This window comes from Oculina patagonica, chromosome 2 (genome assembly GCF_052425735.1).
Source record: "Oculina patagonica isolate OP01 chromosome 2, crgOcupat, whole genome shotgun sequence".
Taxonomy (NCBI): Eukaryota; Metazoa; Cnidaria; class Anthozoa; order Scleractinia; family Oculinidae; genus Oculina; species Oculina patagonica.
In genome coordinates, this window is record NC_135759.1 from 13,577,695 (window position 1) to 13,602,964 (window position 25,270).

The 25,270-nt window shown below is 37.2% G+C and overlaps 2 protein-coding genes across 3 annotated transcripts; one reads left to right on the top strand and one right to left on the bottom strand.

The window, feature by feature from the left end:
- Positions 1-720: 720 nt before the first annotated feature.
- Positions 721-11,894, bottom strand: LOC144643063 (golgin subfamily A member 7-like). The gene is made up of 5 exons (XM_078502204.1): positions 11,839-11,894; positions 11,592-11,705; positions 3,944-4,096; positions 3,424-3,525; positions 721-1,874 (listed from the first exon to the last, which is right to left on the bottom strand). Exons 1-5 carry the CDS (start codon positions 11,851-11,853, stop codon positions 1,836-1,838), a joined length of 423 nt encoding a protein of 140 aa, XP_078358330.1. The 5' UTR covers positions 11,854-11,894; the 3' UTR covers positions 721-1,835.
- A 36-nt stretch (positions 11,895-11,930) lies between these two features.
- Positions 11,931-24,934, top strand: LOC144643060 (serine/threonine-protein phosphatase 2A 55 kDa regulatory subunit B beta isoform-like). 2 transcript variants are annotated; one of them, XM_078502195.1, is made up of 9 exons: positions 11,931-12,063; positions 14,372-14,458; positions 16,081-16,149; positions 16,331-16,428; positions 16,540-16,702; positions 17,239-17,529; positions 19,628-19,792; positions 20,271-20,532; positions 23,676-24,934. In XM_078502195.1, the coding sequence occupies exons 1-9, from the start codon at positions 12,036-12,038 to the stop codon at positions 23,953-23,955; spliced, it is 1,443 nt and encodes a 480-aa protein (XP_078358321.1). In that variant the 5' UTR covers positions 11,931-12,035; the 3' UTR covers positions 23,956-24,934. The 2 variants fall into 2 exon arrangements, with proteins under 2 accessions (XP_078358321.1, XP_078358323.1); XM_078502197.1 differs by lacking the exons at positions 11,931-12,063; positions 14,372-14,458 and adding an exon at positions 15,828-15,992.
- Positions 24,935-25,270: the final 336 nt, after the last annotated feature.

The following is a 25,270-nucleotide window of genomic DNA, read 5'->3' on the forward strand; positions in this document are numbered from 1 at the left end:
TTGTTGTTTTGGATAGATTGCCCAAGTTTATTTCCTTTGATCAGGAATGGCTGTGACCTCTTTGCTGTTGTAACCACCTTTTCTTTACTACAGTGTGTAGATACGTGTACCGGTAGCTTTAATTTTGAATCAGAATTATTTTACAACTCAATGACTGTCCTATTCAATTGTATAAACCAAAAACAGCCAAAAATTAATTACTCTTACAAAACTAATTTCGACATTTTATTACTACTGTGCAACTCTTAACTAAGACTTAGAAACTGCAAAAAAAAAAAACTAAAATCGACCTTTTGGAACATTATCGACGTTGTTGTTTTGGATAGATTGTCCAAGTTTATTTCCCTTGATCAGGAATGGCTGTGACCTCTTTACAACTCAATGACTGTCCTATTCAATTGTATAAACCAAAAATTAATTACTCTCACAAAACTAATTTCGACCTTAAATTACTGCTGTGCAACTCATAACTAAAATCTTTAGAGTCCTTAGAGTCCTTGAAGCCTGGGGGGGAGGGGGGACTCCCATAAATTTGGGATAGGGGTGTGCCGCGAAGGTTCTTTAAAAAACCCTGATCCTATTTGACAAAAATGGACACCATTTTTAACGCCCAAAACCGAAAAATGACACCCCATTCAAGGGGAGGAAAAGCATTCCGTGACAACCCAGATAACGGCTAACCACACAAAGCAAAACACATTTTTTTTTTTTTTAAAAAAAAATCGCTTTACTAACACTTGAATGGATAATTCAGTTTTAAGATACCTGATTTTTCGTTAGTACCCTATGTAAGGACCACACCAGGAACACAATGCCAAAAGGAGCAAAAATGATAACCTATTTAAGGAACAAGAACCTCAAAAACCATACCCTATCCCGCGGCACATACCTACATAGCCCATATATGGGTGTACCCCCACCCTCCAAAAAAGAATGCTCACGCTTTGCAGTTGACTAATGAAAAGCATAAACCATGAACGATGTGAAGCAAATGTTTACTGGGAAATTGGAAAAATAATCTTAGTTTGTGACAGAATATAAACACTTTAATAAGACGAAGTTACATAAATCTTGCTCTTAAAGCTCTCAAAGAAATAAAATGTCTTGATATCAACAAAAGGAATAATAAAAAGCTTACCAAGACTGTCCACCCAGAATACCATTGGGCCATATCGTTCATGGTTTATGCTTTTCACAGGGTCAACGTTTCTTCAGTTAATATTATCTACGTACTTACAAAGAAGTTATAGACAATAAGGGAAATTTCGTTTATGCTATAAATTTGGTTTTGCTGCACTGTGAATCAAATTTGATTTAAAGCCACACTGTGTGAAAACAGTTTTTATAATGAGTAGTAATGTTGTAGCAATGCTTCAGACTTGAGCCAAAGTCCAGATTGTGTAATTACTTTTTAGGTTCTGGTTGGACAAAGGGCATTCAGATCTCATACAACTTGGACATAAATTCATGACAACCTATTTCGACTGACAAAACAAAAACAAAATATTTATGCAATTAGGAGGAATATGAACTAAAGATTGAATTGTATCTTTAAAGTCTGTATGGATACATTATTTTAAGATACAATTCAATCCCTACTAGTTCGTTTTTCATCATTAATAATTATCAGTAATGAAATTGAGAAGACTCAACTTTTCATACAAAATCTTACTACTGTGTAAATACTAACTAACATAACGAACTTAGAAAGCCAGTTAGAACATAACTTAAAGACTTATTAAGGTTGTGAGCTACTCTTGACAGTCTTGGGAGTGGCAGAATTCAGCACCAACTGTTTTTATTTATGTACAAAGGACAGGAGCTGATTTCACCAGTCACCTCTGGTCAATTGGGTTAACAATCACAATTTCAATCTGAGATAAAGTGTTAAAGAAATTAATGCACTATTGTCACAAAGCTAGATGTCAAAACCCAAAAAATCTTGCAACAGATTAAAATATACTATAGAAAGCAAGCATCTTTTGAAAGATGGCCTGGGGTAAAAAATAAATATCAGGTGATACCAAGCTCTTTGGGTGTTGTGTAAGCAATAGCACTTGCTGCATAAACAAAGTGTTGTACCCTTTTGTATTTTCAAGCCGGAATAGCTACATGTTGCTGCCCCCTACTAAGAACCCTTCTATAGAAAGCTTATCAATAATAATAATAAAAATCAAAGAAATCAAGGTACCGGGTATTCTACTGCTCATTTGCAGCTGACATAATGACAGCCATGCTGGTGGAGAAGAACAAAGCATTTCCCTCCACTGGGATTTTTTCTAGCAGTTTTTTTATCATGCAAATTCTGGAATTTGTATTTTTTTAATTGTTTTGTCCACCAACACGGCCTGCCCTATCATGTGGTTGCAAACCAAGAATTGGTGTGACTTCATTATCTCTAGAAGTATCGAAAGGATAAACCTCCCAGCAAATAGTTACCTTGTTGGTGCCTGGAGAAATTTGATAAAAGCACATTTTTCGGGCAGTTTTGACACTTTCTGGCCAGTTATGAGCTAAATCTGCTCCAAACTACTCAAAATGGCATTTACAACATGAAACCATGCCTTTACATGCCTTTTTTCATTTCAAAAGAAAACAAGATGAGGACGAGACCGGACCCAGGCCACAAAATAGTGCAGAATGGGACAGAGAGCCCGGACCGGCGTGAAAACACTGCGCCTAAACATTACATAGCATTTTTGTTTGGGAATGTGCACAAATCAAAATTTTGAGATTTCTAGATGAGTAAGTGCCCTAAATGCTTATCTTTTTGTGTTGGCCTTCCATGGCCAGGCTTTCTTCAAGTTCAAGAATTTCCAAGAAAGCGTGACCCAAATATGGGAAATTATTGCCACTGAGTAGCTAAGGGTGGTTGAGGCAAATTTTCCTCTGAGTTTCTTTTCTTCCTGCAGAGATTATAAGAGATGCCTTTTTTGGTCAAAGATGATGACATCAAGAAGCAGAACAAAAGGCAACGTTTGTCATGATCAGTCACAACCGGTTTTGGCCATCACAAGTGGCAACAGGCCGGATTAATCCACACAAGCACCACTCTATGTAATAAGACTTTGAATTAAACCTTACAGAGTAAATGTGACTTGCCCCTCCCACATTTTCGGCTGTACTGGCACATAAGACATTAGTTTGATTTTTCTTTGGATGAATCACTTACAGAGTTCAACCATAAGAAACAACAGGTAACACCTTGATAACACTTTTTCTTAGTGCAAAGATAGCAGTTCATACTAAAAGTATTCACCATAAAGATGCAATTCTTTTAAGAAGGTTTTATTGGGAAGTGCCTAAGCAGGGGGGGGGGAGGGGAGGGAGGTTTTGGACAACTTTTCTGTATATAAGTATATGTAACAATTCACTGATTATTGAGCTGTAATTGGCATTACATATATTAATGTGAAAGGATACAACTCGAAGTCCTCTGTCCATGGGGTTAGTCAGCATCAATCCCCTTGGAACAAAAACACTTTGGTTCTGTTCATTTATGTATTCTGCTAGTCTCTTTAAACACTGTTAAGATACAAAAAACAAAAGGAATTTTTCAGGGCTAAATCTTGAAGTGTAAAGTAGATATCACAAATACATGTATATTTAATATAGCACAAGTAATAAATGAGATAGCTATATATCTACAGTGTATTCAATAACTGATCATAATTCATGCTATGGCAAAGCTTTAAAAAATTGTCTTTTTAATCAATAAATTTTTAACACTCCTGTTATCAATATTTAACACAATTCTTACATGTTTGGTTAAATATATAAATTCTTATAACACTTGTGGCACTGCCAGATTAAGTTTGTAAAGAGACAAAACAGTAATAATTTTATTAGTAGTTTCAAGCGAAAAAGGTAGTCACTGGGAAAAACGCCTGAGTCTATTTGAAACCATTTTATACAGAGCAAACAAATTGCATGTTATATGTACCTTGTTATACTGCGTCTGCAAACACATGAAGATTAAATATCCAGTGACGCAACCCATACAGCCTTCAAGGTATGTCCGTGCACCAACTCTCTCAGCTTCATCAAAGATTCCATTGATGTGGTTTACTGTCTGTTCAAACTGACTCCGCTCAAGCTAAACAACAAATGAGTGTAATTTATTTATTTTTATTTTTTAATGAGTCATGGTTTTACTACACACTTCAATAAACACACTTGATATCAAACAAACACTGAAGTGAAAAATTCAGGTAATGGCTGCATTTTATAGGTCATAGCATTTTGTGCTACCATTTATCATTTTAGAGGACATCACAGGTAACAAAGTTTACTTCAATGCAGGAATGTAGCTAAAAAAACACTAAGCCGGCACATCAACAAACCCAGCTGGCTTTTTTCGCCTTGGCAGCTCTAAACGTTTACCTAAGTCTTTGTTTTCATGTGAAATTTCAGCTGGATTGAAGTCCTCTTTCAGCTGGTGAAAGGAAAAATACACATTGGTGTTGAGGTGGATCCACAAGGTGAAAAATCTTCCCGTGTTTGTGTGAAGTTTGCATTAAAAATCCGCAACAAACAATAAACAACGGATGGAGACAGCCATGGAGAAGACTTTTTTTATTAATTTTGCGTATTTCACCAAAGCTGTGCCCTTAGAATAGTTGCAGGTTGCCCACAGGATCTTATGTAAGAAATCAAGGATGCCCAGCTCCTAAAAGCTTTTATGATAGCAAAGTTATGCAAGTTGCCCAAAGACAAAAGTAGGTCGCCTGTTTCACCCGGGCTCTGCTAGAGCACAGCTCTGATTTGAAATTTAATGTGTTTTTTGTCCTCCAAGACATTTCTTGAATTGAAGAAGCCAGGCTTTCACTTTTAGAATGAGCTCGTTTGTGCTTGTTGATGGGATTTATACCTAATCGTACCTTTTTGGTACGCTTCGGCGGCATATCAGGCGAGTTTGGTCGAGACATGGTTCGTATTTTGGCGAGACGCAGTCGAGCCAAAATACCCATGGCGAGACCAAACGAGCCTGATATGCATCCCGCCGAAGCGTACCAAAACGGTACGGATTAGGTATAAATATCAACAAGCACAAACGAGCTCATTCTAAAAGTGAAAGCCTGGCTTCTTCAATTCAAGAAAAGTCTTGGAGGACAAAGAACACATTAAATTTCAAATCCGCCAAAAGTCCGGTAATATTTATAGCTCTGTTGAAGCCATGCTTGCAAGGTACGTACTGCAAAAAATTATGTTGACTTGGTGCTTCAACACTTTTACCAAGTTCTTCTTCTGCCTTTTTTTCCACTCGTTTGTTTAGCAGTTTCATTCTCTAAATTTTCAAAATCTGGAGTACCTTTTTAGGGAGGCCTAGGGACAAAAAATTAAGCGAAAATTTGGCTAAATTCCGACTCCATTTTTTTTTCAGTGTGAATGTCTCAGTACTCGTCGGCAAACATTGTGCAATTGACGTGCGCGCTCAAGTTTATTTTTGGCGGGAAAGTTTTTTTCTTTTTACGACCGCTAAACACCGCTAAATTTAAATTACAAAGTTTTTTTTATTGGTAAAACCTCCTTCTTAATTCATCGAACAGTAACTCTACTTAACTTCAAAGTGATCGTGATATGGGGCATATCAGGTCAGTGACTTGATATCGTAGGATATCAGGACAGTAGATCATGCTTATGATTGGCTACTTTTGAATTTGGGTACGGTAATGCTGCATAGCGGTACAATTACCAGGCAGGAAGGTCGGCCTGAAAAACAACCAGCAGAGCTTTCCACCATTTCCTTCGCGAGAACAAAACTCTGGTAAATCATGCTCTTTGAGAACCAACAAAACATCCTTTTCCCATTGTTAACAAGCAACCACCTCTTTCTACTCCTGCTTTAACACAAGACGACAAGCAGACCATCAGAGCAGGGCTTGAAATAATTTCCGAAGAGGCTCCAGACACGATGACCAGCCAAATTCATTTTAGCTCGGTCGTACCTCATTTCTGCTCGGACAAGATCGCAACATGTAATTTTCCATTAATTATTAAATATAAGTAAAAATATAGCACCCTCCACCTTAAGAAATAACATTCCTTCAGTGAATTCTCCTTTACTTCAAGTAACGACACTGTTGACTGTCGATCGAAGTCAGATTGCCGTCTGGACTCTCTTTTTTGCTGATTGAATGAATTGTTCGTTATGTATACAATGTTGCTTACCTCAGTTCAGAATCGTATGGTCCACGTTCTTTAAGAAAAGTTTAAAGTTTTAAAATTTCCTTTATCAATAGCTCTTATTTTTTTCAATTCTATTTTCGCTTGCTTTTATGACAAGAAAACGTTTCGTGCAGAATATAATAATTAAAAAATTATTATTTGATTAAGCGAATATTTTCACGTCTATGAAAAACCGTTTTCTTTTCATGAATGGGAACCGTTTTCAAATAGTAAATACCTGGAAAACAGCAATCAAATCACAATTCAATAATTATTAAAGCGAGTTTTCATTCTAGATAATGTCTCAGCTACTTCTTTTTTGCAAGTTCCAATTTATGCAAATTTCGTGTGAAATGTAATTTGACTCCACACTGTCTCGTTTTTCATGTTCATGAATAAATGGTGAAAACAAAATTATTAAATGAAAGTTGTCTTTTCGTGGATGAAAACCTGTTTCACTTGAATTGAAAAATCAATTGCTTATTGCAATCTTATTTAATTTTCCAAGTTTTCAAAGTTATTTTTTGTTGAGTAAATGAATAATGTGATTTTGCAAGTTTATTCTTATGTCTGGCTCATTCATTTGTCTATTCACTATTGGCTCAAACTTTGCAAATGGCGTACAGTAATTTTCAGTGCTTGGGGTCGTCGGTTATGGGCCCATTGGCCTGTTTTGTTTTCTAATCATCATTTTCAATGATTTTACAAAACCTGTGGTGCCCTTTTTGGAAAAAAAATCTTTATATTGTACCACTTCCGGATTGTTCTCATCGAAAGATGTAGATTTCACGTTGCATTTTCCAGCGATTTTTAAAATAAACAAGTGGCTAGAAGAACATTTTAAGTGGCTTCATACTTGAAAACGAAGAAGTGTATTCCCTCACACTATGAAACATTAATTCCAAACTTGCGACTGCAAAGAAAGTTTTAGCCGCCAAAGGAAAATATTTAGTTGCGAATGCGACCATATCGGTCGCAATTTCGAGCCCTGGAATTATTTTATAAATAATGCAAAGAAGTCAAAGATTGTTTTAATCAAACTTCATTTCAATTGTACTTTTATACCGGGCTTCAGAACTAAATGAATAGTTTGTTTCTGTGCAGGAGAAAACGGGCAATTTTGGGAAAATATTTTAAATTTGAAACCGTAATACGCGAATTGTAAACAACTGTTTTAAAATTCGATCAGTTCTACTTCATTTTTTTGGTCGGAAGTTTCTCAATACAGCGAAGTGTATACACTAACAGAAAGTAGACAACAGCATAGAAAATTCAGTTTGTTTCATATTATTTTTATTATCGACTCGACGGACAGACCGGCGCGAACGGACCGGTCAAGCCCAATAGGCCGGACAGTTGTCCGTTGACCGGCCGTTATTTCAAGCCCTGCAGAGGATTGAAATCAAAACATCGCTCCATTTTGGCTTGAGGCGAGAAGTGATGTCACTTTCTGTCACTCAAGTTGTCAACAATCTGTTACGCTTTGATAAACTCAATTGTCTATTTGATTTAAGAATTGATAAGGTGTTGCCATTGCTTGAACAACTAACTCCGTAAGCACCAGACAGAGGGAAGATGTTACAGTCCCCCTATTTTTTCCGCTCCCCTACCCCCACGCTATAAACACCCCACATCCCTACCCATGGGGATTTTGCACTCTCCTCAGTTTTTGCCTGCATTTGGGAATCAAGATTGTGGTCCATTGAACTCAAGGTTTGATCTCTTCATGGTAAAATAGGGTACTGTGAACAGTCTAATAAAAACAATAACTAAAGAAATCACACCTGGCCAATTACTGAAAATGCAAATAATGCAAAATGAGCCAACTATATATGACAAACCAAAACCACAAAACCCATGATTCTAATCCAGGATTGAAATATTATTTCCTCTTGCTCAATGTCTTATTTAGTGAGTTAGCTTAGACCTGAGAATTTGTCTCATGAAACAAAAACTGCTCAGGAGCTGTAAATGTCTCCATTGAGGCTTCTTAGGGTTTACACTGTTATATTAGTAATGGAATTTCTTACTTGAAGCAGTAATTCTCAGTGCATGCAATGTTGTTTGCAAATTGTTTGAAAGGGTGTGATACACATTCACTACAGGGCTGGAAATAACTTTCGAACATTGAACGGTCAAGATGTCCGGCCAAATCCATTTTTAGTTAGCTCGGTCATACCACGTTTCTGCTCGGACAAAAATGTAACATGTAATTTTCCAATAATTATTATTATTTTCCAATAATTAGCCCTTCCACCTTAAGATATAACATTCCATAAGTGAATTCCTTTTTACTACAAGTAATGACACTGCACTGTTGACTGTGGAATTAAGTTTGCCGTCCAGACTCTATTTTTTGCTGTGATGATTTAATAAATTGCTCGTTAAATGAACGATGTTGGTTACCTGAGGTCGGAACTGTACGGTACAAAAAAAGTTTAATTTTTAAAATTTCCTTTATCGACTATAGTTCTTATTTTTTCAAATCTATTTTCTCTTGCTTTTATGACAAGAAAACATTTCGTGCAGAAGGTAATTTGATTAGGGTCATTACCCTGTTTTACATTGCGCATCCTTACTGCGCAGAATTTTACGCGTAATTAGCGCGCGCGCGCGCCAAAAAAATTTTTTTTTTCGGGGGTAATTTTTTTTTTTTTTTTTTTTTTTTTTGTGGGAATTTTTTTATAAAAAAAAAAAAAAAATAATTTGTTTTTAAAAAAAAAAATAAAAAAAAAAAAGTTGAACAGAGAAAAAATAAAAAAAAATTTATTTTTTTTTTTAATTAATTTTTTAAGCAAATATTTTCTTGTCTGTAAATACTGCAAGCAGTTGAATGAAAAACCGTTTTGTTTCCATGAATGAGAACCGTTTTCAAATAATTAATACATAGGAAAATAGCAATGAGATTTTTTTAAGCGGGTTTACATTTTATTAATAACATATCTGTTTCTTTTTTGCAAGTTCAAATTTATGCAAATTTCGTGTGAAATGTAATTTGACTCCACACTGTCTTGTTTTTTATGTTCATGAATAGCAAAAACAAAATTTTTTATCCGCCTCTCTATTTATGAAATGTGTATTTTCGTGGATAAAACTCTATTTCATTTGAATTGAAAAATCAATTGCTGACTACAATCGTATTGAATTTTCCAAGTTTGAAAGTTATTTTGTTTTTAATAAATGAATGAATGATGCAAATGTCTGGCTCATGTCTGGTCCGTTGTATTTGTCTATTGGCTTCAAACTTTGCAAATAGCACAATAATTTTCAGTGATTGGGGCCGTGGGTTGTAGGCCCATTGGCCTGTTTCATTTTCCTAATCATTATTTTCAATGATTTTACAAAAGTCTTGTGGTATCCTTTTTGGAACTTTAAGTTTTGCAAGAATCTAATAATGTCACTTCCGGGTTGTTCTCATCGAAAGATGTAGATTTCACATTGCAGTTTCCAAGCAGCTTATTAAGAGAACAAGCAGCTGGAAAGAAGAACATTTTCAATGGCTTCATACTTGAAAACGAGGAAGTGTATTCCCCTGCACTATTAGTATAAAATATTAATTCCTAACTTGCGACTTCAAAGAAAGTTTTAGTCGCCAAAGGAAAAAAAAATAGTTACAAATTCGACCGTATCAGTGAGCAATTTTGAGCCCTCTTTTATTATTAAAAATAATGCAAAGAAGTCAAAGGTTGTTTGAATCATAATAGCTTATGTAAATTTTACCTTTATATTTCGAACTTTGGAACTAAATTAATCATTTAATTCTGTGCAGGAGGAAACGGACAACTTGGGAAAAGATTTCAATTTTGAGACCGTAACACGCGAATTGTAAACAACAGTTTAATTTGATCAGTTCTAGTTCTTTTTTCGGTTGGAAGTTCCACAATACAGCGAGGTGTATACACTAACAGAAAGTAGACAACAGCATTGAAAACTAAATTTGTTTCAATATTATTATTATTATCGACTTGTGACCGGACAACATGACCGGCAAAACAAACATTTAACCGGACAAGTCCCCAATCAGGCCGGACATTGTCCGTTGACCGGCCGTTATTTCCAGCCCTGCACTACAATACTACTGTTCTCTCAGGTGGCTTAAAAGTAAAGCTACATGTATTTGACCTTGTCGGGTGCAAAAACGACAACAACGCTGCAAATAACAGTCGGTCATCGGCTGGCCGACCAAAATTTGCTCATGAAATCCAATTTCGAGACTGCAAGTATGACGTTATGTGCTTGACATAATCAAAATCACGCAATGTGTTAGAGAGGGACTGGGAAAGAGGTGCGACCTCGTGCGAATTTCGTCAGGCAGCGGCGGGGAGGAGGGCCGGGAGGGGAGAGGCGGGAAGAGGGGACCCACGAGGGACGGAGAGGAGCCAGAACAGGACGAAGGTCCCCAGAGCCCGCCGGCCAGGCCGCCGGGAGGAGGGCAGGAGGAGAATGGTGCGAATTTTGTAGTTTTCGGTCGATCTATTCAGAGTGTTTGTGATCGGTTATTTCTTCTACAAGACAGCCAAATAAAGGACATTAATGGTTGACTTGTTGTTCTTCTGCCTGGCAACACAAGCAACACTGATATCTTTTCTGCAAGCCCAAGACTTTTTCAGCCTTGAAAAAGAAATAGAGACTGAGAAAGCATCCCAAAAAATTCAAGATGATGAGACCCCTGAAATGGCTAAAATCCCCTGAGGCATGCTTCTTTTGATGGAGCATAATTTCACTGCCCCTACCAATCAGGAAATGGTGAGTGAAGAGTGACTCAGTGGTGAGCACTCTCACCCAGAAATAATTGGTGTGGAAAAATTAGGTATCGAGCACCCTTGGAAGGGTTAATAGTTTATGGCTTACAAGGTTGTTAGTACTGGATACACAAGTAGTGGGTGTTTCCATGTTCCGACGTAGTTCAATAATAATGAAAAATAAACAAAGAGATAAAACAGAAAAGAAAAATTTGCTTTGGCTCAGAACTCAAACCTTCTAACACTATCTCTCAAAAGTTAAGCTAAACAAAATAATCAATGAAAGTTACCTTGCCTAGTATAGAGCTGCTATTTCGGAACGACTCTTTTGGAAGCAAGATCACTGTTTACAAATCATCTCACAAGTTACAGAAATCATTGGCTCCAAAACTTGATTCTCTAAACAAATTTTATAAGGAACGACCATGACATAAAGGAAACTATGTCATAAAATAACTTTTAATATAGAATTGTTGTGATTCTGGTCTGGATTGAACAATAAAATCACAATTTGAATGATCGACTTCAAAAATTATTACAAAATGCGATCGATCGATCAAAAATTTGTAACTCCCAGCAGACAATGCAAGAGCTTACCGTATGTCAACGCACAACGTTTCGGGAACGTATTTTCTATTACAGACTAACACTTAAGTAGAAAAGGAAATTCATAAAACCCACCTTTCCTTCTAATTCGGTTGGGAACTTGTTTTGAAAGCGACACGCGGTTCCACGCGAGTAATCCCTCTGGATAAAAACTTTGACATTTCGCCTCGAAGCATCATCACTTGGTACCTAAAACATATAAATAAACGATTTGGTTGGGTGAAAAATAACACCGACCTCGCTTAAAGTGACAGATGTTGATCATTGTTTTCATTCGCAGCCAAAGCAGATAAATAAACGGCAATAAAGTCCACAGCCCAACCTGAGCGGTCGCCATTTTGACTTCTTCTTGTCAGATCACAAGACAGTTCCCAGACCTCTCGCAACAAAAGCTATCCGCCGGCTCATTTGCCCAAAAGAAGCCAGCAGAGGAGTGAGGCAGAGGAGGTTTTGTTGATTTCAAATGTATGTTGGACAATTGATTCTCTTTACCGTGGAAGAAGGATGATCTGAACAGCCATGCAAGTCCTCAAGGATAAACTTCACCGTGAGCAAAGCCCATTTTCCTTTACATGTTATTTTTGAGCGCTAAAGTGAATAAGTAATGTCTATATATGCTACTGTTGTTTACATTTTAGCAGGTCAAGAGCTCCGGTTTTGTTGCTGCTAATAGATTCACAGTCGAATTCGTTTGAAATTCATAAATTAGGAGAACCAATTAAATCGATACATCGAAGCTCTTTGCAGTAAATGCTAGATAGAAGGACATTGAACTTGTACAGAATGTTCTCAACATTTAAGATTTCACAGCAGTGTGAAGTCAGTATAAAACTAATGTGCGATCAAATGTTCTAAATCTAATCGCGTTTCATAAATCTACACAGACTCTACACACATGTTGCTATCGTATCACTCGTTATACAAAATACTCCCCAAACAAAAGATTTACCTAAACTCCAATTTTAATATGGCAGACTTCCTTTGGATTTATATTTTTCATTGTGGCGCATGCCGGTGAAACGTGACAAGTCTAAACAATTAGGCCTCAAGCTACAACTTCAAAGACTTCAAGCCATGCCACACAGCGCAAAACAAAGTAAATTATTGATTTTATTCCTGCTGCTATTTTATAAATTATACGAGGAAATACAGTATATCCAAGAGCTATTATAGCGTGTGGTTGTACATTTCAATTAAAACCCCGACATTTTCTCAAAAATTTAGTGATCACAAAGTCGCTTTACGTTATAAAACGAGTAATATATTTTATCGAGTCGGAACGCGGAATTTGAAGGAAATCACGATTGCGAAATAGACAACGATCGGCAGATGGAAAACTGATTCACGTCAACCGTCAACTGCTCCGATATATTAAAAGCTTATATAAACAGACTTTAATAACACACGTAGAGAAAAAGCAGATATAAGGGATCTGAAAACAAAGCATCTTTTATTCAAAGAATATTCACAGTTCCTTTTTAACAGCTCAAGTAAAAGGTGAAGGATTACCTCAATCAAGTAATCAGCGGAACTCATCGAGAAACAAGTTTGTGCGAAATTTGACACGGTCGTAACACGCATAGCAAAGATTGGTGTGATATTATGTATTCATCCTTTGTGTCAATCATGTCAATGAAATAATAGCACTGAGCAGCTCTATTGTTTTCGTGATTGTTCTGTAAGACCTTCTATAAATGAACGCTCAAGTGAGTTTGTGTACAAGTTGTACAATTCGATAGAACCGCTTCGTTTGTTTGCATTATGTATCTAAAACAGTAACAACGAAAAAAAAGGTTTTTATTTCTTTAAAATTTTTTACAGACCAGTTTGGATATTCAAAATCATGTCGTCCGTGAAATTCACTAAACCGAATAATTATCATAAGATCGCTACACATACCCTTCAAACTATCAGAAAAGATACAAAATATTAGGTAACTTTATTCCTTTGCATCACGAAAACAAAATCTGTTTGCTGCCTGGAGCAACGACAAAAAAGCGACTTTAAAATGCAAAGGAGGTTGAAATAAACCTGGGAATAAACAACTTAAGCTGTGTTGTGTTTTATTTCAATACATATTTGGTGCAGGTGTATAAATACGGAATATATACCGCCTCGCGACCATTAAAACAGAACACGAGCATCATTGAAGAAAGATTTTGGCGTGAAAAACCGATATCTTTTGCATGTGTAATTATACTTTGCGGATCTACTACAATATCGCCCTCAAATTTACATTACTGTATCCAAAGATTTTCGGCAAAAGAGTGAGAAAATATTTGGTTTTGTTAGTCTGTCGCGATTAAAATAACGTCGCAGCGAGTCCGCTTGCCAATATATTGAATATCAAAACTTGGTGGTTCCGCTGCAATCAACTGCAAGAAAACGAAGGCATATATACATGTAACTAGTGCATACGATACTATACTGAAAAAGAGCAGTTTTGTTGAATCAGATAGCAGAATTTTAATAAGCTCTAAGGTCCTCTAAGGCAAAATATTCGATAAAGTGTACATAATGTATGCAAATTATACAGCTCCAGAATACGCTTTCCTAAAATTAAACGCTAGCGGCTCAAATGCTAAATCTTATAAAGCTGGTTTAAGGAAATTAATCGCAAAATAATTATCCCTCAAAAGGCTTAAAAAACTAGATAACAAGATAAGCAATATTTATCCATATCATTGTTCAGATTGGGTCAGAGGACATTTGCGAGAAAAGAAAAATTAACAGAGAAGAAAGTTAAAGGGCTAAAATCGTTTCCGATGTCCTCTTCAGATTGTTGCTCCTCTTGAATACTTTTGACTTCGTTTGATTTCAAAGAGTAGACGACCGCATTCATTCATATCTTGCAGATATAGGGCACCATCATAGTGTAAAACAAAGCCACGGCGACAAGCGAAATGGCTCAAAACAGAAAGAAAAAGATGAAAAGCGAAAAGGTAAGAATTGTCAACGCCATGTTGCTCTTGTTTGTGCATCAGTCGTGGTACAAATTTCCTTGTTTGCATTTATATTAGTAACTACAAGTTTTTCACTCTAAATGCACTTCAAGTTTTGTCCATTCGGTTTATTTTGTCAATTGACTCTTACTCTCCAATCACCGAAGAACGTCGGAAAATTGCCAAGCTTTTTCGAACTTAGGCACTGACGTCAACGGAAATCCACGGCTAAAACTGAGTTTACTGGCTGGAAAAAAGTAAGATTTGTTCCGTCAACAATGAGGCGCCAAAAATTAAATCGAAGTCGTTAAAAAGTGTATCTTGATTTACAGAAATTCAGTTGATTGATCGAACACTACTTGGCGTGGTACGTATAAACTATAGGCCTTGTGTTTTTTTCGGGAGAGTTTTATTTTCGTTAACTTCAACGACACTTTCGAAGGTTTTACGAACGAAGATTTATCCTTAGGAAGAACTTAATCGAAACGGGAGTCAATTTCATAGAGCTAAAAGCATTTCACATTTAATGTTGACACATTTAAAGTTGACAACCAAACGTTGTCATGTAAAAAAAATATTACTCACTCACTCCGATCAGTTTTCCATAACCAAAAAAAGAAAGACAAATTAAGAAACTTTCATTTTTATTTTTGACGAGAAAAATAACGAATGACCATGATCGATAGTTCTTTTCTTTATTTGCGCCATTTTTTTTAATTCAGCCATTTTAAAGGCACTTCAGGTTCGAGCCCAACAGTGCGTGAGAAAAGATCCAGAAACTGTACTTTTAATTTTACGCACTTCGAGAAATGTCTTCGTCCTTGCAGCAAACTTTGGGGCGGATCATGGACCGAACGCACAATGGAGAAGCCGGAACCCGTGGCACCGGAGGGCCCACCGGAAAATCGAACCGGAAATCCTGCCACGCCAGCCGGCCCGCCCAACCCGACGACACGACGGCGCCCGCTGCCACCGATAGTGCCGCCTGCGGCAGACAGCTACTGCGATGGAACACGTGTGAGCAAGCGGAGGAACGTGCCGATGCACGATGCGAAGAGCACACTGGCATCCAATGTCCGAGATGCGCGACGGTGCCGGCTCGCCCGAAGCGTGGAGACGTGAGCAGTGAGGAGAGGCCGAACAGAGGGAGAAATCTCAGCACTGGCGGGATGGAACTAGCCGGCCGATCAAGTGGAAAATACCGTTCCATGACAGATGAAACGAAATTCAAACCGAAAAGTTGGTCCAATGGATCGCGCCCTGGGAAATTTGAATCTTGGCGCTCAGATCTGTTCTTCCATATTTGGATATTATGCCCAAATCTGGAATATATACATTTTCTGTATTTTGACGTCACACCTTCACCTTGGACGGCATCCATGTTGGATTTTCTTCGGTGACACCTATGTGAGGTTGCAATCTAGGGCCATCCTGGCCTTTCAAATTTCTTTGGTGTTGTCATAGTGAAAAGTATATTTCTAGGATATCTATGTATTGTTGTTTGGCTATATTTTGCCGTTAAATGCGATGGCAAGTAAGTATCTGCCTTGTCAAAATTCTCTCCGTCGCGTAGTATCGTAGTAAATCGAAAAGATTTTCATCATGATATTTTCTGTCTGCAGAAGATGGAGGTGAAGTGCAGTGGTGCTTTTCGCAGGTGAAAGGGACGTTAGATGAGGACCTTACTGAAGGTAAAATGTTAACTTTAAAATCATTCGTTAAGCTTTAATGGAAGCTATCGTAGCTATGTACATAAGTTATGTAGGTGAAGACTTAGTACGTTCTGTACATCTTTGGTTTGAAATTTGTACATTAATGGAGCATTTTACTTCAGAGACAGCTTATACTTATTGACATCTTGCTAACTTTCAGCTGATATAGTGTCTACTGTCGAGTTTAACCATGATGGCGAGCTCCTTGCAACCGGCGACAAGGGAGGACGGATTGTCATCTTTCAGAAAGAAGACGCGGTGAGATTCTGAACCAACGGTCATTTAATTTCTAGACATTTCTGGAGGTGCTAATGAGTTTGCCCTGATATTGTAGAATCTAATATGTTATTTGAATTGTGTTTATTACAGCCGAAAGGATCACAGCATTACGGCGAATACAACGTTTACAGCACTTTCCAAAGTCACGAACCGGAGTTCGATTATTTGAAGAGTTTGGAGATCGAAGAGAAGATAAATAAGATCAAGTGGTTAAGGCGACGAAATGCATCGCACTTTTTGCTCTCTACCAATGGTAGGTTCATTAGTCAATTAGCTCATTTAGCCCTTAAAAATTGCTTGGACTGGTACTAAAAAAGTTTTAACAAATCTTGTAAGCTCATCAGATTATAAAAATGTTTAGCTTGAATAGGTGTGTCGATTTTGTAGTTTCGAATCTTATATTGTACAGTTGTATGGACAATAGCTTTTCTTAACAATTTCTCTACGTGGGGTAAAGTCGTTTATATTTGTCACTTGATTTGACAGAAGATTAATGTTAAAATATTATTGAATTCCAGCAAAATTATCAAATAAACTACATTATTTTTAATATTCACCAACCAACCTGTCATTTATGCACCTGTACACTGTTCTGTCCACCAAATACCTGTACTAGGGCCATTTGAATGATAACAGGAGTGCAAGAACTGGATTGCTGGATGTTTTCAAGTTATACATGTTATTCATTTTGACCCTTTCCACCCATGGCCAGAGACATTGGTGACAGCTTTACTGTACATAGAATTATTGCATATGAAAGAAAACAATTTATTTTTGCTCTTTTCCCAGACAAAACAGTAAAATTGTGGAAAATTTCTGAAAGAAGCTATGCTCCAACTAACTTCAACTTGCGAGATGACCAAGGGGTTCCAAGAAATCCTGAAGATGTAACATCATTGCGCGTTCCTGTGTTTAAACCCTCTGAACTGGTTGTGGAGGCAAGCCCAAGACGAGTGTATGCAAATGCACACACATACCATATCAACTCTATATCTCTTAACAGTGATGATGAAACATACTTATCAGCAGATGATTTGAGGATCAACTTGTGGCATCTTGGGATTAATGATCAGAGTTATAGTATCCTTTTTGTGTTACAGTACCAGATGTTCTATTCTCCTGAAGTGGTTTCTGTAGTGATTTTGTCTTTCTGGTACATAATTATATCAATATTTTTTTCCATCTACAAATGTGTTAACAAAGCTTACTTGTTGATATTTTTTGAGCACCGTCAGTCAGGCCCTGCCTGGCACTAGTGTACCTTATTACATGAAATTTTCGCGACACGTTTATTTCGCGATTTTGAGGTGCGCATATTTTGCGACACTTCAATTTTGCGATTTTGCGAAAATTTTGTATTTTGAATCACTTTAAATTCGCGTTTTTGAGTAAGACACACAATTGACATTTCCGTGCCAATATTATATAACATGCCCTTAAATTAAATAAAAAGACTTCATCAAAGGAACAATAACGTTAAAATTAACAAAAACGCAAGGGAGGGACTAATTCTCGGCAATAGCAACAACAGAGCACTTCTTAGACTTCTTACAATGTCTACAAGTAGGTCATGTTTGTACGTGCATGAGTTATCGTTCTTGAGTCAATTAACGACAACATCCATTTACACTGAAAATTCCTCCTTCAGTGGTACTAAACTTTTTTTTTTTTATTATTGTTGGGCCATCCCAATAAAATGTTTCATTTCCCATCGCCCGACCGACCCATTTTTTTCGAAAAGTAAAAAAAAAAAAAATTCCAGACTTACTAGTCAGAGAAGCAAGTCACTTTAATTTACAAGCACACGATCTTGTTTTATAATTGTAATAAATATCCATACTAAGTTATTTAAGACTTTTAGACATTTGATAAGCCCGATAAAGAACGAAGACCACGTTCGATGACTTTGTAATCAAGCTATCTTACTTAGCAGCCCGACCATCTGAAGCCCAGAACCCTCAAGTGCTCTCTTTTTTTTTTTTTTGCCCGACTGGCCGACCCACCATCACAAGAGACGGGGGATGGGAAACGAAACATTTTATCGGGATGGCCTTGGTATAATGTGAGTCACTTAATTTTCGTCAAGAAAAATAAACCCCCCCCCACCCCTCCGGAATTTCCAAAAGTATATTGCGTACCCCCCCAGCCCCTCTGGAAAAAAGATAAATTGTACATTGCTCTAAATTTTAGGCCACCTCTCTTGTAAACAGTTATAGTGTATAACCGATTGATCGGAAGATATTTTAAAATAATACATACATGTACTGTTGAAGACAAAATACAGAAATTTCTTCAAAAGTAAACAGACAAAATATCTGGTAGTCACTTGTCAAAATAATTACCTTGATGTATAACCATCCATCCCTTTTCATTCCAATCGCTTTTGAAAACTGCTAAATCAGAACACGGATTTGAAAAGTGTTGATATAAACATTCACCATAGACGTGATCACAAAATCGCTAATGCTCGCTAAGAAAGCAAAATTTAACAGGAAAATTACAAACAAATAGCCAGAAATAACAAGAACAAGTTAATCTCAAGTTTCTGACATCATTACACTATTTTCATCGCTAATAAACCCGAAACTTTTCACAAACAAGGACGATTTTCCTTCGATCGAAAGTGAAAACAAGCAACGCATGTTACCAGTGCATTTCGGTCAAACCACGTGACAAGTCTTGGGGGACTGGTAACAAGCAATGGCGGCCGCATCCACACGTACGAACATGGAGGATTTCAGTGAAATTGTTTGCTTTCAGTGTGCTTTCAGGAGAAAGAAAACCCGTTTTAAATGTAAAACAATTGTGAATCAAGAAACCAGGGTGCTATTTTTGCTATGTAAAACATTTGCAGAGTAGGTAAGAAATGATTTTGAAACTAGTTTGCACTGCATCAAACTTGACCGTCTGGAAACGTAATTTCACTGGCAACCACCCCCCCCCCCCCACCCCCTCCTCCTCCTCTTTGAATTTTCCTGGGCCCTTGACCCCCCCCCCACCCCTCTGGAATTTCCAATTCCCTCCGTGGTGGGGGTATGGATATTTTCTGGAACCACACAATCGCGAAATTAAAGTATCGCGAAAATTTCATGTAATAAGATACTTAGTTAGGGACCTGTGTGATTCATGTATACATGCAGTATATATGGGTGCAGATTGAGCTTAACTGTGTGATCAGATATTGTTGATATCAAACCAACAAATATGGAGGAACTCACAGAAGTTATCACTGCTGCTGAGTTTCACCCCATAGAATGCAGCACGTTTGCGTACAGTAGCAGTAAAGGAACTGTTAGGTTGTGTGACATGAGACAATCAGCTTTATGTGATAGCCATACTAAAAGTAAGTACAAACATCAGTAGGTGTGCTGTTAGTGTTTATGTACTTAATTTCCTATAATTTTAGATGCAGGTTAGAATGCAGAAGGGTTTCTTTGAGCCGTTAAAATAATTATTTAGGTACTGAAAGTGCTATTTGGAACTCACAACGGTAACTTTTATGCATAGTTAAAATCAGAAATATTTGTTGTTGGGTTTCTCCAAAAATATTTGACCTATTGCTCTAAATAACATGGGAAAAGAGTTTTGGGAGGGTTTTGGAGGATAATACTACCTAATTCAATTTCCTCCTTCCCATATGCCCTGCCAGAGTTAATGCTCTGACTAGGTTAGGATGTAGAATAATTTCTTTAAGAGGAAGTTTTTACTTGTAAAGAAAACAAGACCAAATTTTGGTTTGTAATTGAGGCAGGCACGGCAATGCTAAATGATGTTAAAATTTATTTGCATTAATTACATGTATGGTTAATGTTACCTTGTAGTGTTTGAAGAACCAGAGGACCCCGGGGCACGGTCATTCTTTTCAGAAATCATTTCATCTATATCAGATGTGCGATTTAGCCACAGTGGCCGAAACATGTTGACACGTGACTACTTAACAGTCAAGGTGTGGGATTTAAATATGGAAAACAAGCCAGTGGAGGTTTACAATGTGCACGACTATCTTAGAAGCAAGTTATGTTCACTGTATGAAAATGACTGCATCTTTGACAAGTTTGAATGTGTTTGGAATGGAAATGATGGGTAAGTCAGTTGTTCTTTGTATGGCAGATTTCCCAACTTTACAGCCATCTCATGACCTTGCATTCATGCAGTCACATCACATGGCCATCTTATTTTGACATGCATGTTTTTGGCCTTATCAAATTTACAGCCAGATACCTGAACATGGTCGCCATTTTAATATGGCCAGATTTTTATTTCCTGTTGTTGGCCAGATTCTGTTTTGAGTTAATTTAAGGTGATTAACAATAGATGATCTGAATCTTTATTGTTTCTCCTGGAAGCTGCGCATAACCTCTGTAACAATTAGTGCCACTCAGTATTGGTTGTCTGAGAGTGAAATGCTTGTGTCCAAAATATAATTAAAATTCTTGTAATAAATGTAGGAGCCAAAAAAAGAAAAATCATTTGGCCTTTTTTTAAAAGTCATGCGGCAAAAATAGGCTTTTGTTCAGCAAATTTTGCAACTTTTCAGCTAAGCTAGTTTAACCTTAATAAATAATAATAATAATAAATAATATTTTCAGAGGAGGCCTCAATCACCTAGGGGGTGGTTTTCAGGAGGTTCCTCTGAGAAAATAAATGTTAGAACATTAAAATACATTAAAATCTAAAATACAATAAAAAGACAAAACCCGTGTTGTATGCTAACTAAGATTAAAACTAGGCCAAGAATTAAAATACTACTAACTAAGGTTAAAAATGGGAAATAAAAAAGTATTAAAATCTAAAAGGAAGAACAAATGTCACAGATCTAAAATATAAAATAACTACCTACTGTCCTAAAAAAAAACTAATTACAAATAGTTATCTATTAACATTATATAACATTGTGCAACTAATTTATATTATTTTCCAGTAGTTGTGGTTTCTTAATCTCGCATGGCCGGCTTTCTTAAAAATTCTGGAAGAGACAACCAGTATTTTAAAGCGGAGAGGATACTCTCTTTCCGCTTTCCGTTTTAGGTTTAGGCAGTCTAGGTAGGTATCCATGTCTAGTGTTGTAGCCATGTAAACTTCTTAATGTCGATTTAAAACTTTCAAAATGTCTCCTTTGATTGCATTTTGTATGGCTGTGCATCGGTGAGAAAGACGTCTTCCAGCCAGAGGGAGCCAATTCAGTGACTTCAGAGCTTCTGAAGAAGACATTTTGCCTAATTTAATTTTTTTCGCAAATTTGTTCTGGAAACTTTGCATTTTTTCCATTTCTGATTTTAGACCGGGGATCTCCCCATACTGTGTCGGCATAGTCTAGGTGTGGCAGCACTAGCCCATTGTAGAAGGCTATGCGAGTTCTATTGTCTAACATATGAAATATGCGATTAAACAAAGAAAGTCGATAACCTAGTTTCTTTAGCAAATTCTGATATGTGCTTTCAGCTCCATTTTCATCCATTGTTACTCCAGATATTTGAATGACTGCAGGATCGATTTGTGTACCATTTGTAAACTCAAATCTTCAAATAAGGACAACATCCTTTTACTGCTGCTAGATAAGTTTGGTCTTCTTGAATTATAGTCAACCTGTTATCTGTACCATTTACTTATTTTAGCGAATTCACTTTCCAGAGCGATTTAAAGTTCTTGACGTGTTATCGTCGCAAAAGAGTTTCAGTGGAGGGTAATCCCTGTTATGCAGTTCATCCCTGTTATGCAGTTCATCAAAGATTTTAGAGGATAAAGAACAACAATAAAATATTATCCTGCAATTGATGGAATATTGTTAATACTTAGCCAACAAGGCTGTAGTTGGCTAATATCAGACAACATTCTGCGAGATTGAGCAGGATAATTGTTTTATTATTCAACAAAGTATATTGTCATCAAAACATTTTACAGTTAGAAAAATGGCTGTTACACTGTATGAGCACTTTTGGAAGATTCAGCACAATTTATATCCCATTTCCCAAGTTATCTGTTATGCATTATATATAACCTGAATCTAGCGCGGATGACTATTCATCAGAGTACAGACACATGGTTGACGTCACGCGGTGGTGTGCGCGCGCGTGATCAGAGAAGTCCAAAAGAGTCGGAGCCGGGGGCCACAACAAAGCAAAAAAAATCAGCACAATCAGTGAGAAACAACGCAAGCATCGTCACCCGAAGAACGGGGACAAGGAGAAGACAGGAAGAGAATCCGAAACTGAGAAAGGAGGGACAGGGACGACGCCACGGAAGCAAACGATTGCGGTGACGCGTGACGCACAGAGAACCTTCCAATCGGAAGGAGTCATTGACCAATTGACCATCGATCAATCGGAACAATGCCGTGTACGAAACAATAGTGAAACAACACAGCCACGGCACGGAGCCACACAGAAGTGCGCGAAGGGAAACAAGAAGGCGGAAGACACAGAAGACGTCAAAAGTGGGAACACAGGACCCACTCGGCTAGCGCCCGTGGGCCACCCGTCACCACAGACGTCACGTGACAACTGAACAGACGACGGCAAAATGAAATCTATTTGTTAATGTGCTGATGACAATAACAGGGCTTCCTGACCATATATGGGCAACATGACAGTGTGTTAAATAATAAATATCTATTAGAATAACAGATTATATTTTACCTCATTAACATTTGTTTTAACCTTGAATGTCTATGTTGTGGCTCAATTTTATCCTCAATTCAAATTTTATTTTTCTGTGTCTTTTTTTTTTTTTTTTTTTTTTTGGGGGGGGGGGGGGTATGATAATGGCTTAAAAACAAAGGAAAATAAAATTTGAACCAAGGATTAAAATGAACCACAACATGAATCACAGAAAGGAAGAGGAGAAACTGGTGACTGTTCTAATGTACCAACATTCTAAATTGAGCCATTTAAACTTCTATACAATACAAAAAGGCAACTTAGACAGAAGGGAAATTTATTTTGTTGGTGTTATTGACAATTAAGGGAGTTGCCTGCCTATTAATTTTGTTTAGCTGCAGAAGATCTTAGATAAACCAAAAATATTTTGTGTACATTGTAAGCACTGTGAAACTCCTCACGTATTGTGCATTTTTTAATGAAATATGCGATTGGATGCGATTTGGTCCTGGATTTATACCAAGGCCACATTGGTGGGAGGTGAGCACTCTGACCAATGCACCTTCCCTGCTCCCTTGTAACAGCTAGGCTCAACTTATTCCTAATTTCTTGAACTGATTCTTCTTTCAGGTCCATAATGACTGGTTCCTATAACAATTTCTTTCACATCTTTGACCGAAATGATAAGCAAGATATTTGTCTGGAGGCTTCAAGAGAGTTCAGCAAGCCACGACAAATCCTCAAGCCTCGGCGGGTTGCAGTTACAGGGAAACGGAAGAAGGATGATATTACAGTAGAATGCTTGGACTTTAGTCATAAGATACTTCATACTGCTTGGCATCCTCAAGAGAACATTATAGCGGTTGCAGCAACAAATAATTTGTACCTGTTCCAAGAGGCCCGAACATAACTCTTAAAACTGTTTATAGGAAGCTTTTTTGTAATAATTACAGACAATTTTGAATTTAGGCTTAACTAAATTGAGAATATTGCATTGTATGTAATGCTTTACACAGCAACTCTTAGGTAATTGTCAATCATTAAGATTTTGAGACTTTCATGCTTTTTTTGGTGGAGTTTTTGAAAAAAATTTAAAACATCAAATTAATTTTCTTGACCTTTCATTTCAAATTTCCTGTAGATTTGAGTTGGCAGCATGTTGTCTCTCATCCATGCTACAGTCTTTCCCTGTTGAATTTGCTCTAACCAAGCTCATGATCCTATCCTCACATTCATCAATATCAAATGGCTATCATTCATGTGGAAGTGTGTTCATGTACAGTTGAATGTTGCCCTGTAAATATAATTAGTGAACCTGTAGATAAAGGTGCACTGCAAAATTGAGGCTATACTTCTGTTGTAGCCAACAAGACTTTTGCATTCCATCAAAGTTTTTCACGTTTCTGTTTAGTTTAGATAGTTAAAGGGTAATGGGCAAATGAGCCCAGATTTTAACTGACATGCCCCTAAGTGTTGCTTTGTGTTTCCAAGATAACCTTTATTCCTGGCATGGATGATTCAAAAGACACTGACTCGACCTTGTCCTACTATTCCATGGCATGGTTAAACTATTTTTATTGTGCATGTTGAACCATGCCAGTCATCAATGCCAGGAAGCGAGGGTGTGTTTAAACTACAGAAAAATCAAATCATACAAGGGCTTTGTTTCATGTTCATATTTGATGTTTAGCAAGTTGAGGTGTATCTATGTCCAATATTGTTTGTGTCCTATTTTCTTGATGAAAGGAAATGAGAGGAAATGTTCACCCAGAAGTCTCAGAAAGCCAAGTACCGTTTTTTTAGAGTTGGCAAGTGAACTATTTAAATGGAAACAAAGAATATATTGATTTGTAACTGGTCACAATAAAAAAAACGATGTTTTTTGTAAATTTTTGCTGCCCCGCAAGACAATACTTAATCTTTTGATGGCAACCCTCCCTCAATTTACTAGGAGCCCCGAATTTACTTCATATCCTTGGGGTGGGGGAAATGAGGGGGGGGGGGGGATTAAACCTTTGAAAACTCGGTTTTGGAGGAGCGGAATTGGTCGGCCGTGCTCCAAAAAGAATTTAATGAATTTTAGGGGAATTGTTACTTCTCAATCTTTAATGCCATTCTTGTGCCCTACTCAGGTGCCTCTCTTGCAAAAGTAGCAGACACTGGTAAACTTCCCAACGGAGACTAGGGACTTACCAAGGCAAAACTAATGTAATGTCCCTCTTGAT